Source organism: Neltuma alba, unplaced genomic scaffold (assembly GCF_004799145.2).
Source record: "Neltuma alba isolate B1F8T4 unplaced genomic scaffold, ASM479914v2 tig00013081_pilon, whole genome shotgun sequence".
Taxonomy (NCBI): Eukaryota; Viridiplantae; Streptophyta; class Magnoliopsida; order Fabales; family Fabaceae; genus Neltuma; species Neltuma alba.
The window spans coordinates 522,376-538,917 of record NW_021637411.1 but is presented as its reverse complement, the minus strand read 5'-3'; the positions used below and the strand labels follow the sequence as shown (position 1 = coordinate 538,917).

At 35.9% G+C, this 16,542-nt stretch overlaps 2 protein-coding genes across 10 annotated transcripts; one reads left to right on the top strand and one right to left on the bottom strand.

Annotated features, from left to right (window-relative positions):
* Positions 1–2,665: 2,665 nt before the first annotated feature.
* Positions 2,666–12,237, bottom strand: LOC114734205 (D-lactate dehydrogenase [cytochrome], mitochondrial). Of its 7 annotated transcripts, XM_028921758.1 has the most exons (18): positions 11,795–12,229; positions 11,071–11,173; positions 10,850–10,950; positions 10,179–10,227; positions 9,803–9,895; positions 8,855–8,969; positions 8,670–8,730; positions 8,067–8,103; positions 7,932–7,993; positions 7,428–7,524; positions 6,447–6,521; positions 6,269–6,377; positions 5,579–5,688; positions 4,713–4,775; positions 4,155–4,234; positions 3,885–4,015; positions 3,510–3,553; positions 2,666–3,140 (listed from the first exon to the last, which is right to left on the bottom strand). In XM_028921758.1, the coding sequence occupies exons 1-18, from the start codon at positions 12,058–12,060 to the stop codon at positions 3,021–3,023; spliced, it is 1,716 nt and encodes a 571-aa protein (XP_028777591.1). In that variant the 5' UTR covers positions 12,061–12,229; the 3' UTR covers positions 2,666–3,020. The 7 variants fall into 7 exon arrangements, 5 of the variants coding, with proteins under 5 accessions (XP_028777591.1, XP_028777592.1, XP_028777594.1 ...); XM_028921759.1 differs by lacking the exon at positions 9,803–9,895; XR_003739141.1 differs by lacking the exons at positions 2,666–3,140; positions 3,510–3,553; positions 3,885–4,015 and adding exons at positions 4,876–4,971; positions 5,181–5,369 and having other exon boundaries at positions 4,185–4,203; positions 11,795–12,237.
* A 269-nt stretch (positions 12,238–12,506) lies between these two features.
* Positions 12,507–15,926, top strand: LOC114734209 (uncharacterized). 3 transcript variants are annotated; one of them, XM_028921767.1, is made up of 3 exons: positions 12,507–12,676; positions 12,954–13,071; positions 14,930–15,926. In XM_028921767.1, the coding sequence occupies exon 3, from the start codon at positions 14,941–14,943 to the stop codon at positions 15,712–15,714; it is 774 nt and encodes a 257-aa protein (XP_028777600.1). In that variant the 5' UTR covers positions 12,507–12,676; positions 12,954–13,071; positions 14,930–14,940; the 3' UTR covers positions 15,715–15,926. The 3 variants fall into 3 exon arrangements, with proteins under 3 accessions (XP_028777600.1, XP_028777599.1, XP_028777602.1); XM_028921766.1 differs by lacking the exon at positions 12,954–13,071 and having other exon boundaries at positions 12,510–12,676; XM_028921769.1 differs by lacking the exons at positions 12,507–12,676; positions 12,954–13,071 and adding an exon at positions 13,110–13,553.
* Positions 15,927–16,542: the final 616 nt, after the last annotated feature.

The following is a 16,542-nucleotide window of genomic DNA, read 5'->3' as shown; positions in this document are numbered from 1 at the left end:
ATATATTCGAGTATGCATCGCTAGACGTACTTTCTCTTTCTAAAAATAGCGATCTGAAAATTAAAAACTGAAAATATAACGATGATTTATATTTTCTTTCTTTCTCTCCTTCTTTATTCGTTTTTTTAGGCGAACAAAAAAATGGAAGCATAACTTTGTTTTGAAAACTTGCTAGATTATATCAAAGCAAAAATCACAACTTAAAAAGTAGTTACAGGGGAACTACCTCTAGTCTTAGATATCAAAGTTAGTTGACTAATTCGAATAAATTAAAAAAACAAGTTAAGTTAGTTATTTGTGATAAATACGTATTGTTGTTCCTAAAATATTTTCGCCAATTAAGTTTATTGGCTAAAACTACCATTATTAGAAAAATTATTTTGAAAAAAAATAATAAATATAAAAAACAGAGTAGATTGAGATATTATATTTAGAACCAAAATAAAAATCAAACAAAACTTTATATTAAAGACAAAAGGTAGTGTTAAAAATCATGGGAATTGCTCATGTTTTTATTTTTATTTTTTTGCTTTGGGTTCTTTAAGACAGTGTTTGACCTGTTCGATGTTTTCAAGAGAAGACAAACAGTGACACAATTAGGATGTCATATAAGGTAGTGTCGACCTATGAACATTAAAATATTTAGTCAGCAATATTAATCCCCATCACAAAGCCAAAAATTAAAAAGAAAAAAAAAACGAAAAAGAAAACTGAAGAAGGTAATTCCCGTGTGAAATATCTTGGACATGTGAACGCATATTTGTCGTTTTCTTGGAATGACCGTCAGTTTCATGTGTTGGTGACTTGGTCCTACTAGTAATAGTGGTGGTGCCACGAGCAAAGCCATGTTTGGCTAGTGGCAGTGCATTTTCATTTTTGATTGTAAGCAATATGCTTAATTACATATTAATTAGGTTTCTTGCTGACGTGTTAAGCCACTAATCTCACGCCATATCGCATTAGGAGTACCATACACTACGATCTAGCATATATATGCTTCCAAAATAAAAATCAACCCACACCCTTTTTTCAGCTTTAGACGCCTAGAAATAATAATTAAAAGGAACAGATAACGTTGTTGGTATAACTTTTGAGCGATGTTAACATATACCGAATACTTTCACATATTTAATAATGAAAAAGGGGATCATTAAAGGTGTCGAAATTATTATGGCAGTGATGTATACACGTGGATTACATTTAATTGCGGTGTTGTTTGGTACCCACATGAATATAGATTAACATAATTAATCGGGTGGCTTAGGGTTTAAATCTGAGATCTTTAGACGAGGCTAATCATAATCCTAATCATGTTCATGAGCATGCGATGGATGTTCGATGACGAAGTTTAAAAGCGTGAGTGGAGAATTTTATCGTATGGCTGATGTTTCATCTGAATTATATATACTCTTTCGGTTTTAAATATAAGACCCATTTTGTATTGTAAATTATACTACGAAAAAAGTCTTATATTTAGAACGGAAAAAATATATATACACATATGTAAATCATATAGAAGCCAATATAGAGAATTGCATTTTGTCGTTTTGGCGTTGCATAGTTAAACAAGTGATAATATAAAAAGCAGATTTTGTGTTGATGTTGGATCTGAACGGAGGATTAGTGAAGAAGCAAAATCAAATCTCTCACATACCCTTCTTTAGCTCTATCGTGCTCTCGTGTTTATCTTCCCGTTCAATGTTCATCACCGCGTTGCGTTTGTTGATTCAGTTTAATTTCATCATTGCATCAACGAACCTTTTTTTTTTTTTCCCTTTCCAAATTAAAGAGAGACAGATACAAGTATAGAGTTGAGGGTGTGAAATTTGCAAGTGAGAATGATAAATTTTGAAATTTCATCACCGCTGCTCTTGCAATTTTGAACCTACTAAATCTAGACTCGAATATACATATTTCTAGGGTTTTTTTTTTAACATTTTATATAATTTACATCCCCACTGAGTTAAAATTCATGCCAGGACTTTTATCATTAGAATTGAAATGATCTTGGGTTGAGACTTTTTTTTTTATCGCACAAAAAGAGTTAAAATTCATGCCAGGACTATATGGAGCTCACCTTATTTTTACTACCTAAATTAGTCTTATAGGGGGCGAGACTTTTTGTATCTGCTAGAATGAGCTCGAAAAAACGAGTCTTATCAATGGTGTTTCCTCCAACCATACTTGAACCACTTCTGTTGCACAATTATCTCCTTTGATATTCATGAGTAAATAATACTTCTATTTTATTATGGTTTCAATTTTGAGGAAGTAACTGTGTGGAAAGGGAACAGGAAAGAGAATGTTGTCGGAATTAGAGAAGGAAAGAAGAAGAAGACAGAGGAAGAAAAGGACGGTTGATGAAGGGAACATCGCTGAACATGGTTTCATTTGTGCACATCCTAACAGCACAGCACTCCCCAATTAACAATGGAGGTCACTCTCGTCGTCATCACTGAGGATTGGTGTCACTTCGATGCTTGGTCCCCAGTTACTTCCAGAAACGCCCATTCTTTCTTTTACTCACAAAAATGAGTCATCTCACTACTTTTCATAGCTTGTTTTCATTCAGTAGCCAATTCCACCCGTTCTTACTCTTCCCATCTTCATCAGCAAAGTTTCAAGTTCGATTAAACACCCCCCCCCCAAAAAAAAAAAAAATCCCTTGTGCAAAACATCATCTATTTTGCTGAAGAGAAAAATATACATATATAATCTATACACTGCATCCAATTGACAGTAATATCAACCTGAGAAGATGGTAGTCTCGACAATTAAGGGGTGAATATATTATCCAGACAACAAAAAGAAAGTCACCTTATTTAGGTTCATAGACCGGAAGAGGCCAGAAAATCTGCAATGGCCTGAGACATTTCTGTGAACTGACTTTGTGTGGTACAGATGTCTTCTTTCGGATAATACAAGGCAGATTCTGAAGAAAGGTAGACACTGCAACGACAAGCATCATTCTGCTTCATGGCTCTCACATTTCATGGGCCAACAATGGAGCGAAGTTGCCTTTACAAACAAACATGGGGAGGAATGAGCTTCCCAGGATTCATGATATTGTTGGGATCGAACACTGCCTTTATTTTTTTCATCGTCTTCAATGCTTCCACTCCCAGTTCTTCTTCGAGGTACTTAACAAAGCAATCGCGATGAGGATTTAATTACCAAAAGGGTAAAATTTCATGTAAAGGCATCATACAAACTTCACAATGAAGTACTATTTAAATTCCCCCCCCCCCCCCCTCAATTCAACTACGGCCTGTCGCCAACCTTCACAAGCTAACTTTTCTAAAAGAAAAAGAATAATAAGCAACTCAAAATGCCTATGTCTTCTCCGTGCGTTAGATTTTATGGTGTTCTAAAATCTAAATATACCTTCTCTTATACCTACTTTTAATGCTGCTGGCTAGCCATGTTACAATTGCCAATGAATCATTGGAGAAATGCACGAGTAACTATGATCATCTGGAAATAAAAAATTAAAAATATTAACAAAGTACCTTCATTTTCCCAGTGCCAACTCCATGTTCACCAGTACAAGTTCCTGATCCAATTCGCAAAAAAACAATTCTCTTTCAGGACAGTGCATCAACAAAGGATTAGAGAAAGCAACATATTGTAAACTTAGATTTCTAAGCATAGTACCAAAAAACATATGGATACATCAAGCCGCGCATTAGTCCAGAGAACAAGGAGCATCACCGTAACAGCATAAACAACAACAACAAAAACCTTCTCCAACCATATTATATAGATCACTACTAGAAACCAATTCTTCGGATAAGCCATTAACCAGGAAATCTCAATTCGGCACATTAACAGTATATTTCATTAAGTTTTATTCCATGCAGAGCGTTACTCAAGATGAACTGTACCTTCCAATGACAAGGCAGCATGAACCATAAACTGGTTCAGCCTCTCTGCCTCCTGCCGTTGTTCTTCTTGGGTGGGGTCAAATAGAATAACTGTGTGGAAATTACCATCACCCGCATGGGCAATCACAGTGCTGGCAATAAGACAGCAACAAACGGAATATGCATTATGAGCATAAGTTAAATTGATCATTCGTCACCATCCAACAACAGGGATCTTAAAATTCAAACCAAGTTCAATATGCAGAACAAAAATACCCTGATCAGACATACCAAACCAGTGAAGAAGTATCCAGCTCCTTTTTGGACCTTGAAATTAAATCTGCAAGGTGAGACAGAGGCACACATACGTCCTGCAGAAGTTAACATTAAAAAGCCAGGGAATACTGTCCTCAGACATCCTCAAAGCAAAGGCAAATCAATTACAATTAGAACTCAAATTATATGGGAAAGTGCAGCTAGTCCAACCACATCAAGATACCCATTTAAAAGTCAGGCAAAGCAAAAGTTATTGCTTCACATGCTACTTTTTCAAGCCTTTGCAGATATTCTTTAAATTGTTTCGATCTTGGGTGCAACAAGGGCAGACATTTAAGACTCAAATATAAATTCCATTTTCTCATTCTATTTGTTTATCATCGACATGTATATGCACTATAAAATCCAAATTGAATAAGGTAGACGTGGATAATTATAAAATATGGATTCAAATGCATTTATTAGGATTAGATGACAATTTTTAGTTGTTTCCTCAAAATTCAGTACGTCACTTGAGAACATCTGGACAAAACCAACATATCAGAGACTGAAATATTAAATTTCAAAACTAACCGAAATCATTGCCTCCAAATCAGGCTTCATCGCAAAGCATGCCCAGAGAGCTTCCTTCCTTATCTGCACATAAAGAAGAAATTAACCTGAATATAGAAGTTACAAGCCTAAAAGAAAACTAAAAATTGGAGTTGCAATGAGGTAACTTAAAAAAGAAGCCAACCAGAATCTTATATTTTTAGCCATGGACGATCTATACTATAATTTGTAGTTGACCGCTATAATGAGATTTCCAATACTTCATTTTGTGATTTTCTTCCTAATAACAAAAAGGGAGGAAAAGTTGGTAACTCGATCGATTTCAATTACAAGAAAGATAATCAAATTACTCAAGTTTTATTTATTTTTAAAACATGTGGCTAAGCAGTCGCCTAGGCCCCAAATTTTTTTTTTTCTTCTTACAAAGCAAGAATCTCGAGTATAAGTTTAATTTTTGGTTAAGAAGAGCTAGAGACAGCAGCATCTAACATGCACAAAGAAAGTAGGCCTCAACCCGCAAGAATTGGCTCAAGTGGTAAGCAAGCTTGAACTGAACAGTTGAGGGCCCTCTACAGTGTTAAGCGCTTGAATCTGGCATCTGCAAACATTCTTAAGGGTGACCTCTGTACCCCAGGCAATGTTGGTGCCCCACCCAAAGCGTGTGAGATACTCACCGAACTCAAAAGGAAAAGCAAAACAGGCATCAAAAGTGACATACTTCCAAGATTAGAACATGTTATTCATCCATCATAAACCACATTCTAAACACTAACCACCTATAGTTTGTAGCGTAAGTTAAAAGGAACAAGGCCAACAACAAGTGTTCGCAGAACAAAATCAGATTGGGAAGAGCGGATTGCAAAATATTATAAAGGAATAAATGCTACCTTCCAGAGTTCTTTTTTAGCTTCAGGTTCTTCTGCAAATACAAAACCGGAGCCACTGTGTTCAGAAACAATTCTCTGAACAATTTGTGTTTGTTCACGAGCATATGCCTCTGAAAAATATACAACAGTTAGTCAGGTATATCAATTACTTTGAAACTAGAGAAGCATATATTAGAAACGGCAATACCATCTTTGAAAGCAATGAGAATAATAAATGTAAGTGATTTTATAATCAAATTTATCTTTCTTTATTTTTTTCATAATGACATATAATAAATAAACAGACCCATCTAACCAGATTTCCTTTCTTCCCCATCCTACGTATGGAATTTTGTGGTTGAGCATATTACATCCTCATTTAATTTTATATACCCTATTTTTGCTTCTTATCCATTTAATGTCAGTTTGAGTTGTTGTGTGAATCTTGTATAATCAGCAAAATCATCAACAAGCAATAAAACTTTACACATGAAGGAAGATTAATTCATTCAGCACCTAAAAAAATAAGATTGCCTAAAGAAAAATTCCTTGATTTTCATGTTCTTTATTCTGTTCTCATTTCTGACTTCCGGGATGAGCTTATCGATCACGGATTTTCTCCAGTGAACTAATGCATACAGGCGATATACAAATATATACAGTAAATGTTGGTTAAAGAAAAGAAAGGCGCAAAACAAAATCATCTCTCACCTGTTCCTATAAATTCAAACATTAATGTCGGAGATTCAGGCAAATTCTTCCCATTAGCAATATTGATAGCTTTCACTTGAACCTCATCCAGTAGCTCTACCCTTGAAACCTAACCAGCAATAACTCTAAAATTATGGTTGAATTGATAAAGAGGCCAAATTTAAGATCAGAGTCCCACCTGTATACCCGACATCATAGTAGCAATAGCCACATCTGCTGCATCCTTTACAGAAGGGAAATTGCACATTGCAACCTGTGGTTCAACAACTTAGGCAGTCCATGGGTGCAGCAGCAACTCAAAACAAGCAGCAAGTAGAAGTCATATAAGCAAGTTCTCTAGAGAAATATTTGCCTCAGCCAAATCATCAAAGGGAAATACCATTCACAGTAAAGGTAAAGAACTGTATTTTAGATCACTTCTATTCAAAAGGACGGAGTGGTCACCAAAAACAGATTTTGCATCTTACTTAGCTATAATTAAAATTCTGTACGGTACCAAAAGGAAGTAACTGAAGACATTAAATAAGAAAATGATAATTTGAACGAATCGATATTTAAGATGAAAAATAATAAGCCCTTTCTTATCCAATATAGCATGTTGATAGTTGAATGTGCCTCCAAAAAATTTCAAAGTTATGTTGTACTTTATCTTGTTAGGATGTAGGAGCACATATTTGACACAGATAAATAGATGAAGGGCATCTTGTACTTAATCATTTCAAGGATTTCAGATATGAAGATGGGTAAATCTAAGTTAAGTTTAATAGGTAAGACGAAAAATGATATCATGAGTTAGTAAGAAAATAACTTAATTATTTACAGGAATAACCAAGTGAAAAAGAGTAGACTTGTCCTAAAGGTACAGGCTGAACCAAGTATGATGAGCTGCTTGAAACCAACAAAGGAACCAGAAATAGGTGACCTACCCACCAAAGCCAAAAATTTGGCTGACACAATTTCCGCTTAATTATGTCAAGGATCATAAGCTACAAGAAGATGCATTTTCACAAGAATTAACATGCCACTCATATTCAATCTCTATCACATTAAAATGACAAACGCATGTGCAATAAATTGATTGCAAATATAGTTCAGTTGACCAGAGAAAAGTTGGAGAGAAAATAACACATTCAATGAACGAAAGAAAATAACAACACACCACTGAATGCTGGGGAATTTTCTGAAGCCTCAGTGTTACTTCTGTTATTACACCAAGAGTTCCTTCACTTCCAATCATCAAGCGGGTCAAATCATACCTAAGATATATAATATAATATCATTAACACTATCTCATTGCATATTTGAGTCACAAAACATGAAGCAACTAATATCACATTGCAATTAAAACTAATCATGCAACCTTTTCTAGGAGCACAACTAATCATGCTAATCTATTTCAAGGGTTATCTTATCACTGTCATTGAACTTTCTAGATCATTACCAATATAAGTTCGACTTTCACAGAATTCAACACCCTGGCACTGCCCCCCTTTCTTGTTTATATCATCCTGTATTAAGCATAACATTTACCAGCTCATATCCCCCTTTCTTGTATCCTCATTTACTCACATTCTTTCTTCTGCCTATGTCTCAAGAGGAACACAGTAAGGTGGGGGGGAAATAGAAGCAAAGTTAACAAATAAAGAAATGGAATAAAACAAACCCAGCAGCACTCTTCCTAGCACGAGATGCTGTCTTGACTATATCTCCATTGGCAAGAACTACCTGGAACAGGCATAGCATAATAAATACAGCATTACATCAATGCATTGGATGCCAAAGATTGAGATTGACAGACCTTGAGACTGATGACATTGTCACGCATAGTTCCATACCTACAAATTAGAAAAGAGAATCGTTATACCAAGTAATATAAAAGAAGTCACTAATTTAATCGATGGAAGCTCTATCTAAAGACTCATTGGTTTGAATGTTATCAAACTGTGATCAAACCCATCGTAGTTAAATTAATATATCTTTAGTTTAATTTTATTGTATCAAAACATTATACAAGAAATAAAAACCAATATTGATCAGTTTTATAAGTTATCAGTATTTGTTAATTTAATTATAAATTCAAACAAGTCAACATCTATTTATGATCACAACTTAAGATGAGTAACTAGAATCATCTTAGTATACTATTTATTAAGATTAGATCCATCAGATGCATAATAAGTATTATTCTTGTGTGGTCATGTATATGGGTAGAAAGGAAACGGCAAGTTATCTAAGTGTCTAAGCAAATGCTACAAAAGGCTAAATGACAACAGTATGCAAATGCACAGATTGATGACTAAAGCCTAATAGAAATTGTGATGTATGCCTAGTAGAAAGCCAGAACACAACAGCGTTTATCAACATCAAATGAAGTTGTATAGATGCAAAAGAAAGCGACCACCTGACAGCCAATGAACCAGAACAGCGAGTGGCACACATGCCTCCAATGCTTGCACCAGGGCCTACAGATAACGGGAGCAAATTTCACTATTCAAGGAATAGGCAATTGAAAATATTGTTTTCTTTCAGTTTTCCCCCCAAATATTGGAACAATATCAAATCGTCTTACCATGGCATTCAACTAACCTGGATCAAGTGGAAAAAATAGACCATAAGGTTCCAAGTACTCATTAAGCTCCATCCATCCAATTCCAGGCTCAACAACCACATCCATGTCTTCAAGATGCAATGCTTTCACTCTCTATCAATTGAACAGGAATTATAATCTAAAGATGACATCTCCAGAAAGTTTCGTCTTTTATGCTCAACATGTACTAGTATTCATGGTACCTATGCTGCGACTATGAATATGTGCATGCAAATGTTTTGTCTACATGTTGGTACAAGCATTAATAAATCAAAATATTGTAATGGTAATCTTGCTGAAACTGCTTCAATCATTAGGAGTGTAGCTGCTTCCTAGCACCACTTTCTCATACAACATATTTAATTCACTTCACTGTGAAAGGGAGGAATGAAAGCGAAAAAAATGGCTTCAGTTTTTATGATGTTGGAATCAGTCTAATTATAGGGTCACAGATAAGCAAGAAAGCATGTTTTAACGCAATCAAGCTAAAGCAACTAATTTATTACAATGAAACAAGGGAAAGGGAAATCCATTCTATCTTTTTAAAGTTGTCCCTCACTCTTCTGTCCACCTCTCCAATAGGACCTTGAGAACATTTTTCAGCTTGGACTTATTAGTATCATGAGCCAGAAAACCAGAAAGAATCCAAAGCATCTCAAGTTTTCAAAAGAGCCACCCAATTCCTTTGCAAAATCAACAAGAAGATGCCTCCTTGTCGCCCAAAAACATGGCATGCTTTATCCTCAAACAAGTTGAAACATAAGCCTTCTCAAGTGAAAAAATGTTAATCCTCCTAGAAGTATAACATCCCAGATTTATTGAGATATATATAAAGAGAAGGATCATAACTAAAAGATGTCAAACAAATTCCATAGAAAAATGGATTTAATAATTAAAACAACTATATTTAGATATTTCACTATCATAGAAAATAAACAGGTACATACTTTCATTAACGACATGTCAATGCAAACCCCTCCATTAGGGGATAAGGTGTGACCCTCAATTGATGTAGCACCACCGTAAGGCACAATCGGAACCTGTTATAAATAAAAGGAAAATCTAAGTCAGCAGTTTCTGGGTAACATAATCAAAACGAGATTATATACCTATGAACAGGCACAAAGCTAAACTAAGAACAGAAATGAAGTTTGTGGGGTGTAAAGAAACATGGAAATTGCAATTTAGTGGGCAGGAATGCAAAAAATATATCAAGGCTATAGACTTCGTCAGGCCTACAAAATTCATGGTATGAATTCAAGAAGGCAAGCCAATAAGCTTAAACATGGTTCAAATTGTGGGTTAAGTTGAAGTCACTCAAACCTTATGATTGTTACATGCTTTAACAATCTCGGAGACCTCCTCTTCAGATCTGCAAATGTGATTAGTATTATCACGTGAGAGAAAAAGATGTACAGATCTTACCATAAACTCCAAGAATGTCTCCAGCGAATCAATAACTTCCACAACTTTCTAGGGCTTATTCATGTCCATTCTTGAATCTTGATATTGTATAAAGTATGGAAGATTTTTTATCTTTTGGTTAAAATTATAGAGAAAATACATGCATAATTGAAATCAATAGTATGACAAATAAGAAATCAAATATCACATTGGCATTAGTGACCCTAAAATATTTCTCTTGTAAAACTTTAATGGACCCTACAGAAGTCATAACATCAACTCTCAATAATATTAAATACCAAGCACTGGGTGCACACAAAGGAAATGATTGGAATTCTGAGGGATTCCGAGGCCAAATGTAAATGAAACAATCAATTGATCTGAAAGCAAACTTTGAGTACTAATTTATCTCTAAAATCATTTAGCTAACAGATCAACTAGATTTTATCTGTTCTTTCTATCTTCAAACAACCTTCCAACTGAAAAAGCAAAGAGAAAACTGTTTCTTAACTCATAAGGCATAAATCAATACCAAAAGCAAACTTCAGAGGCCATAAAAATCTCAACTGATGGTAAACAGTTAGTCTCACCTTGGATAAACAATTACATCAGGTATGTTAACAGCTTTGTGAAAGCTATTCTGTGGTTTTCCATGGATATACCTCTCATCGTAATCAAGTGTCATGTAATCCTGTAGAATTATAAAACACTCAGACCATTAACCACAGGATTGAAGTCTCAAACCCAATCTATTTGCACAGTACAACTCATCTAGACATTTCGAGGTATTAAATTAAATAGAATCCCACACCTGACAGATGGCTTTCAACTCCTGGAGAAGATCCTGCGAAATTTCTTTGTGTGATCCCTCAACCACAAATTGAGTGCTACCTTTTCCGCTTAAGCTGGCACTTCTATCATCCATATAGGCAAATCCATGTCACTACCGTTATCAAGCACTTGCTTTTTTGATGCATGCGATTCCACGTTTGCTCATTATTACTACAATTGGGTGGCGACAATTTTGATCCAAAAAAGGTTAACAGTTTCAAAAATTATCACAAGAATTAGTTGCAATATAGCAGGATTAGAGCTTATGCATGCTAGTATTATCACTGAAAAACATGTTATAAACCCAAATAGGCATCCTTCATTTGCAGCAAAAAATATGAAACGAAACAAAGCTATCAAATAAGTTATTTAGCGGCTTAGAGCGCCATGGCGACAGTTTGAAAGAATAAACAGTGACAATATGCCAACACATCTAGCAGATAGCACTTGAAACTGTGATTTATAGTAGAAAAATATAAGGAGTTAAGAGAAAAGAGTAAAGAAAGTATATAGAGATAGCACTCAATCCTAGCCACATCCAATTCCCCCAGCTTAATTTCCACTGAGGATAACTAGCTAGATTTGCATAATCTTTTCATCTTATTAGTCCATAAACGTATTTAAAGAGTCCATCGCCTCTGATCGATCAAAATAGATACTTTCTGACATGCTGAAACGGATGGTGAGCGGAAAGGAAAACCCACCGACTATTGGAACTAGGAGCGTCACATAATGAAGGATTGAACTGGGGTTGTAAAGCAAGTGATCCAGCAGAAACCGCAAGAGCCAAAGGAAGCACAGAGCTTGACCATGTCATCCGTGGCTTCTTTGCTCTTTCGAAGTCCATAACATTTGTAGTGGCTGCATTTTTCTGGGTCCTGAGGTTATGAAAATTTGGGGTTCTCAGATTTTCGTATAAGCACCTCGACGAAGAGCGCAGGCGGGAAAACCAGTAGAAAAAACTTGCCATTGTCGAAAACAGTTCAACAGAGGGGCAAACCGTGAAGAAGGAGGGAAAGAGTTATCCGGGGTGGAACCCAATAAGGTCAGCCTCGACCCTTCACTCCTTTTCGCTTCCGCTATGGAAGTACAGAGGAAGCTCGAGAGGGTCGATCCTAAAATAACCAGATTAAAGCCAATCGGCCATGAGCCATTGAAAGTTCCGTTGCTCGCCACAAGCTTATTTTTGTGACAAAAGAATAGCATAATTTTATTTAGAAAAAATCATAAAAATAAATTTTAAAAATTTAAAAATTACACAAAAAAACTTATTTATAAAATTGTTGTCATTTATTTAGTCCGAGTCCTGATTTATTATATATTTTATTATGTTGAGGACAGAACGATTTTATCTTTCGTCCAACACTTTTAAAAAAAAAAAAAAAAAAATCTCCCGGACAATATCTTTCGGCCAACTCGACACAACGATTGGGAAAAAAGGTGGGGGACATCCCGCGATAATCAGTTTCCGGTTAGGCACGGCCTCTCAGAGAAAGCGCGCTTATCCATGACTAGGATCCAAGTCAGTCTGGTCGATAGCCGAAATCGAGATTGACGCTGCCCTGTTCTTATCCTTAGAGCTCCAGGTTCCTTCTTTATTTCATTACCATTTAATATGTCTCCAACTTTGCTGTTGATTGCACAAGGTTTTCTATTCACGTCTGGATTTCGTTTTATAAACCAATGTTCTTAGCTAAAAAAATAAATTAGAGACAATATTGAGGGCCAATGCATAAATTAGATTGGAATCTCGAAGATGATTCGTCACACTGACTTAATTGCTGAAAATATTCATTGGCGGTAATATGTTAAACGGAGCAAGTGATCTTGCTTTCTTTAATTTTTGGGAAACTTTTTTTCCAGTGAAATAGCTGCTGCAACCATTTTTCTTTTGGCCAGTCAAGTGGCTTTTTCAGTGGTGATATCGGCGACTTATTCACATTTATGTAGGACTCGAAATTGTGTGGAACTATTTGTTGCAGTGTTTTCTGTGTTATTCCGTATCCTATTTTGGATTATAGTTACTCTAGATTATCATGATTTACAAATTGGTAAGACTAGAAAAATGCGAGTCCATTTCTGTTGCATATGTTTTAAAATACAATTAGGCTGAAAGGTTAGATTGGTGAAATTTCTTTTCTAAGTCGTTGATTCCATGTTAGTTCGGTTGTTTAAGGATGATGATAACCTTAAAAGACGTCTGGATTTGTTGGTTGTGAGGAAATAATCAATTTTAAAATCAGAAAATTTGGTTTAGGATCTAATTTGTTTAAAGCCTAGTAATTCTCATCAAGTTAGAAAAGAAGAAACTAGCTTGGGCTTTGGACATCTTTTTATTGACCAGCAGCTCACAGTATTTAAAGATAAGGTAAAGCATAATGTTCTGGTGCTATCCTTGGAGGCATCAAATGTTGCTTATGCTTATATTTGGAGTTTAACGGTTTTCATCATGTTAAGGATAAGGTCAGGGATAATGTTTTGCAGTTGAATTTTGTGAAAATAGTTTGTGGTTGGATGATGTTTTAAGTTGAGTTTATGTCTGATTTGAAGGGAAGCTCTAAAACATTACAAGACATAAAAGTTTCTATTAGGGCATTTAATTCACCTTTTGCTTATTTTCGTGGGTCTCTTTTTCATATAGTCTAGAGGCTTGTCTTATTTTAATGATGTTTAGTGTTTAATCTAGTGTAATCAAGTGGTAATTTTGATCCTAGTGGGATACACACACACACACACACACACATACACGTATGTTATTTTTGGTTCTACCTAAAAATGTTGCTGGTAAAATCACTGGATCCCCTTAAGCACGATAATTATATATATATATATATATATGAATACCATCACAGATAAGCTAAAATAAGATCCTCTTGGAGATTCTATTGAGAATTCCATAGAATGGCCTGTACAGAAAATTGGAGTACAAATGTAATATGCTTGAGCACGCTTCTCTGCTGTAGGTAGTTCTGTGTTGCTTTTCCACTAAATACTCTTTAATACCTTTGGATTAGATTCTCGACTAGCTTACAGAAGTAGGTTCGAATATGTTTTACTGCCCACTTCTGCACTTATTTCAGAGTCCACCAAATTTAAGAGACTGTCGTCCACCAGTTAAGCTAGAAATTCGGAAGAGTAGGCTACTGGAGTTCCTCAGCTGCTTAGGAATGCAATGAGAGATGGATTGCTAGTTGCTACGTCAAATGGCGTTTTTCCTTAGGAGAGAACTGTTTCGGAGCTCTGAATCTTAATTTGAGGAGTTTAATGAATTATTACATGAGATGAGAGAGTTATATGGCAAACACACTGATTTACAGAGAATTCATGAATGTAGCACCCCAATACTTTAATCAGCTTAAGTGTTATGTACACCATCATATAGAAAATGAAGCTCTTTTTCATTTTGTTGCTTCTACTTCTCTTTTATCTTTTCGGTGCTTTAGGCCGCCGGGGAACCGCCAAATTTTGAGGTTGATCTGAGAACATTGTTACGTCAACCATTGTTTTTAAAAAGGAATTTGACTAGTATTGTCTTTGTAGATTTTTGTTCCATCTGCATCTTATGTGCTGGGTTCTTATTCATTTCATCTTAATTGAGTTCCAAAACATGAATTTTGCACTTAACTCCAAGGCCTTTGATCTCAGGCAACCCTTGTTATGTACTTGTGAAATACTGTTATTTGGTTTGTGACTGTTGTTGCTTAGAGACAGAGTAAACTGCATCATGTACTTTCAACAACATGCTGATCTTTTTTTTATTTTGGTTTTGAGCTTTTGATCAAATGAAAATTTAGTTGATCTAGTGGCTTTTGCGCTATAACCAAGTGTATGACAAGCAGGTCCTAAGCTCATGGTGAAAACAAAGCTAAGACACCCAGGAACTGTTGCTGGCAGGAATAGTGGTACTCCGTCCTGCCTTATTGACAATGACACTTCAGAGGCTGATCAACAGCATGACAAAGATGGTTGGGTCATTGTAAAAAAGCAGCGAGTTACCATTCTGATCCCTTGTGCTCCTCTTCCCACCACAATATCTATAACAGCTACCCATGGGCCGTCCAACATAGCAAGCAGCAACTTTCAACTTCAAATGGGGACGCCTCCACTACTTCCCTCAGTTAATGAACAAGAGACGACCTCTCCATTGGCTGCCCAAGAGGAGATTCGGGTAGCTAGAAAAGCTCCTCCTCTACCTTATCCAACTTCAGCCACGAATGCAAGGATAAATCGAAGAGTAGAATCAGAAATTCCACCGCAGGTCAGTAATTTAAAGTCGCCCAAATTACTTGGGATCTCTAGGGCATCAAAAGCTATAAAGCAGCCAAGAGTATTACTTGCACCGAGGAGGTTCCCAAACCTGGGCACAACTCTAAATCAAGGTCTGCGGGCATCAAATCTAGAGAGAAAGCTTGAAAGAGCTGGTGGGTTGAGCAAGTGGCTGACGTCACTTGGGCTGGGGCAGTTTGTGAGAATTTTTCAGGGGAAGAGTCTAAATAAGTATCAATTGGTAAATCTAACCATGAAAAAGCTCAAGGATATGGGTGCCAATGCTGTGGGGCCTCGCAGGAAACTGATCCATGCCATTGACTGTGTTTGCCAACCTTATTGTTTTGAGTCATTGTAGAAGTTTATAGGTTTCTGTGACCACTCGAAATCCAAGACACTAGACAAATGCAAAACCTGGTTTCTGGCAGCTCTTAAGCAGTACCGGGTCGCGTTTCAGGGCTTCATAGAGGTTTTTACCTTAATTTGATTTACTAGACACGAATACAATCTGAGAAATATTGTATACACGCAAAACGTGATTTCTTTTTCTTCCTTCCTTTCTTTTTTTAATTGCAAACGGGGCAAAATCCCAAACAAAACAAAAAAGGAACTACATGCTGTGCGGGCGCCGTTTATTTCTCGAAGAGTCATCTGCTGCAAGTCACTTGGCACTTCATCAAGCAGGATTAGTCGTGGTTGGTGATGGTGACTCATTTTAACCAGCTTATATGCACACTGGTTAGTCGTTAGCCTCTGTAGTGTCATGGGATGCATAAACCTCTAGCCTTGGTCCGCACAGTCCCGTGCGTGTATGAGCAAGTTTGGATGGCATCCAAAATTAAATTCTGGCCACGCCATTTCAGCATTTCTCACAGCGAGGATATTGTTAAGACGAAAGCTTCCGTTCGTAAATGTTCTCTCTTTACACATATACTGCGTTCTTTTGCGGGAAGCAATATAATGGAAGCATAAGTGGGTGTTTTTCATGATGAAAAATCTTTCTGTGTGTTCTAATTTTTGTGTGTTAGGAATTTGTTGAATTTCAATTTTTTATTTAGCCTATAAAATTCAAATTAGGATGTTAAATCTAAATAGTTAGGTTTAGCATTTCAAAAGCAGTATAATTAGGATGTTAAAATTTTAAAAAGTTAATAAATAAATTAAAATTCATTTAAATTATCTAATG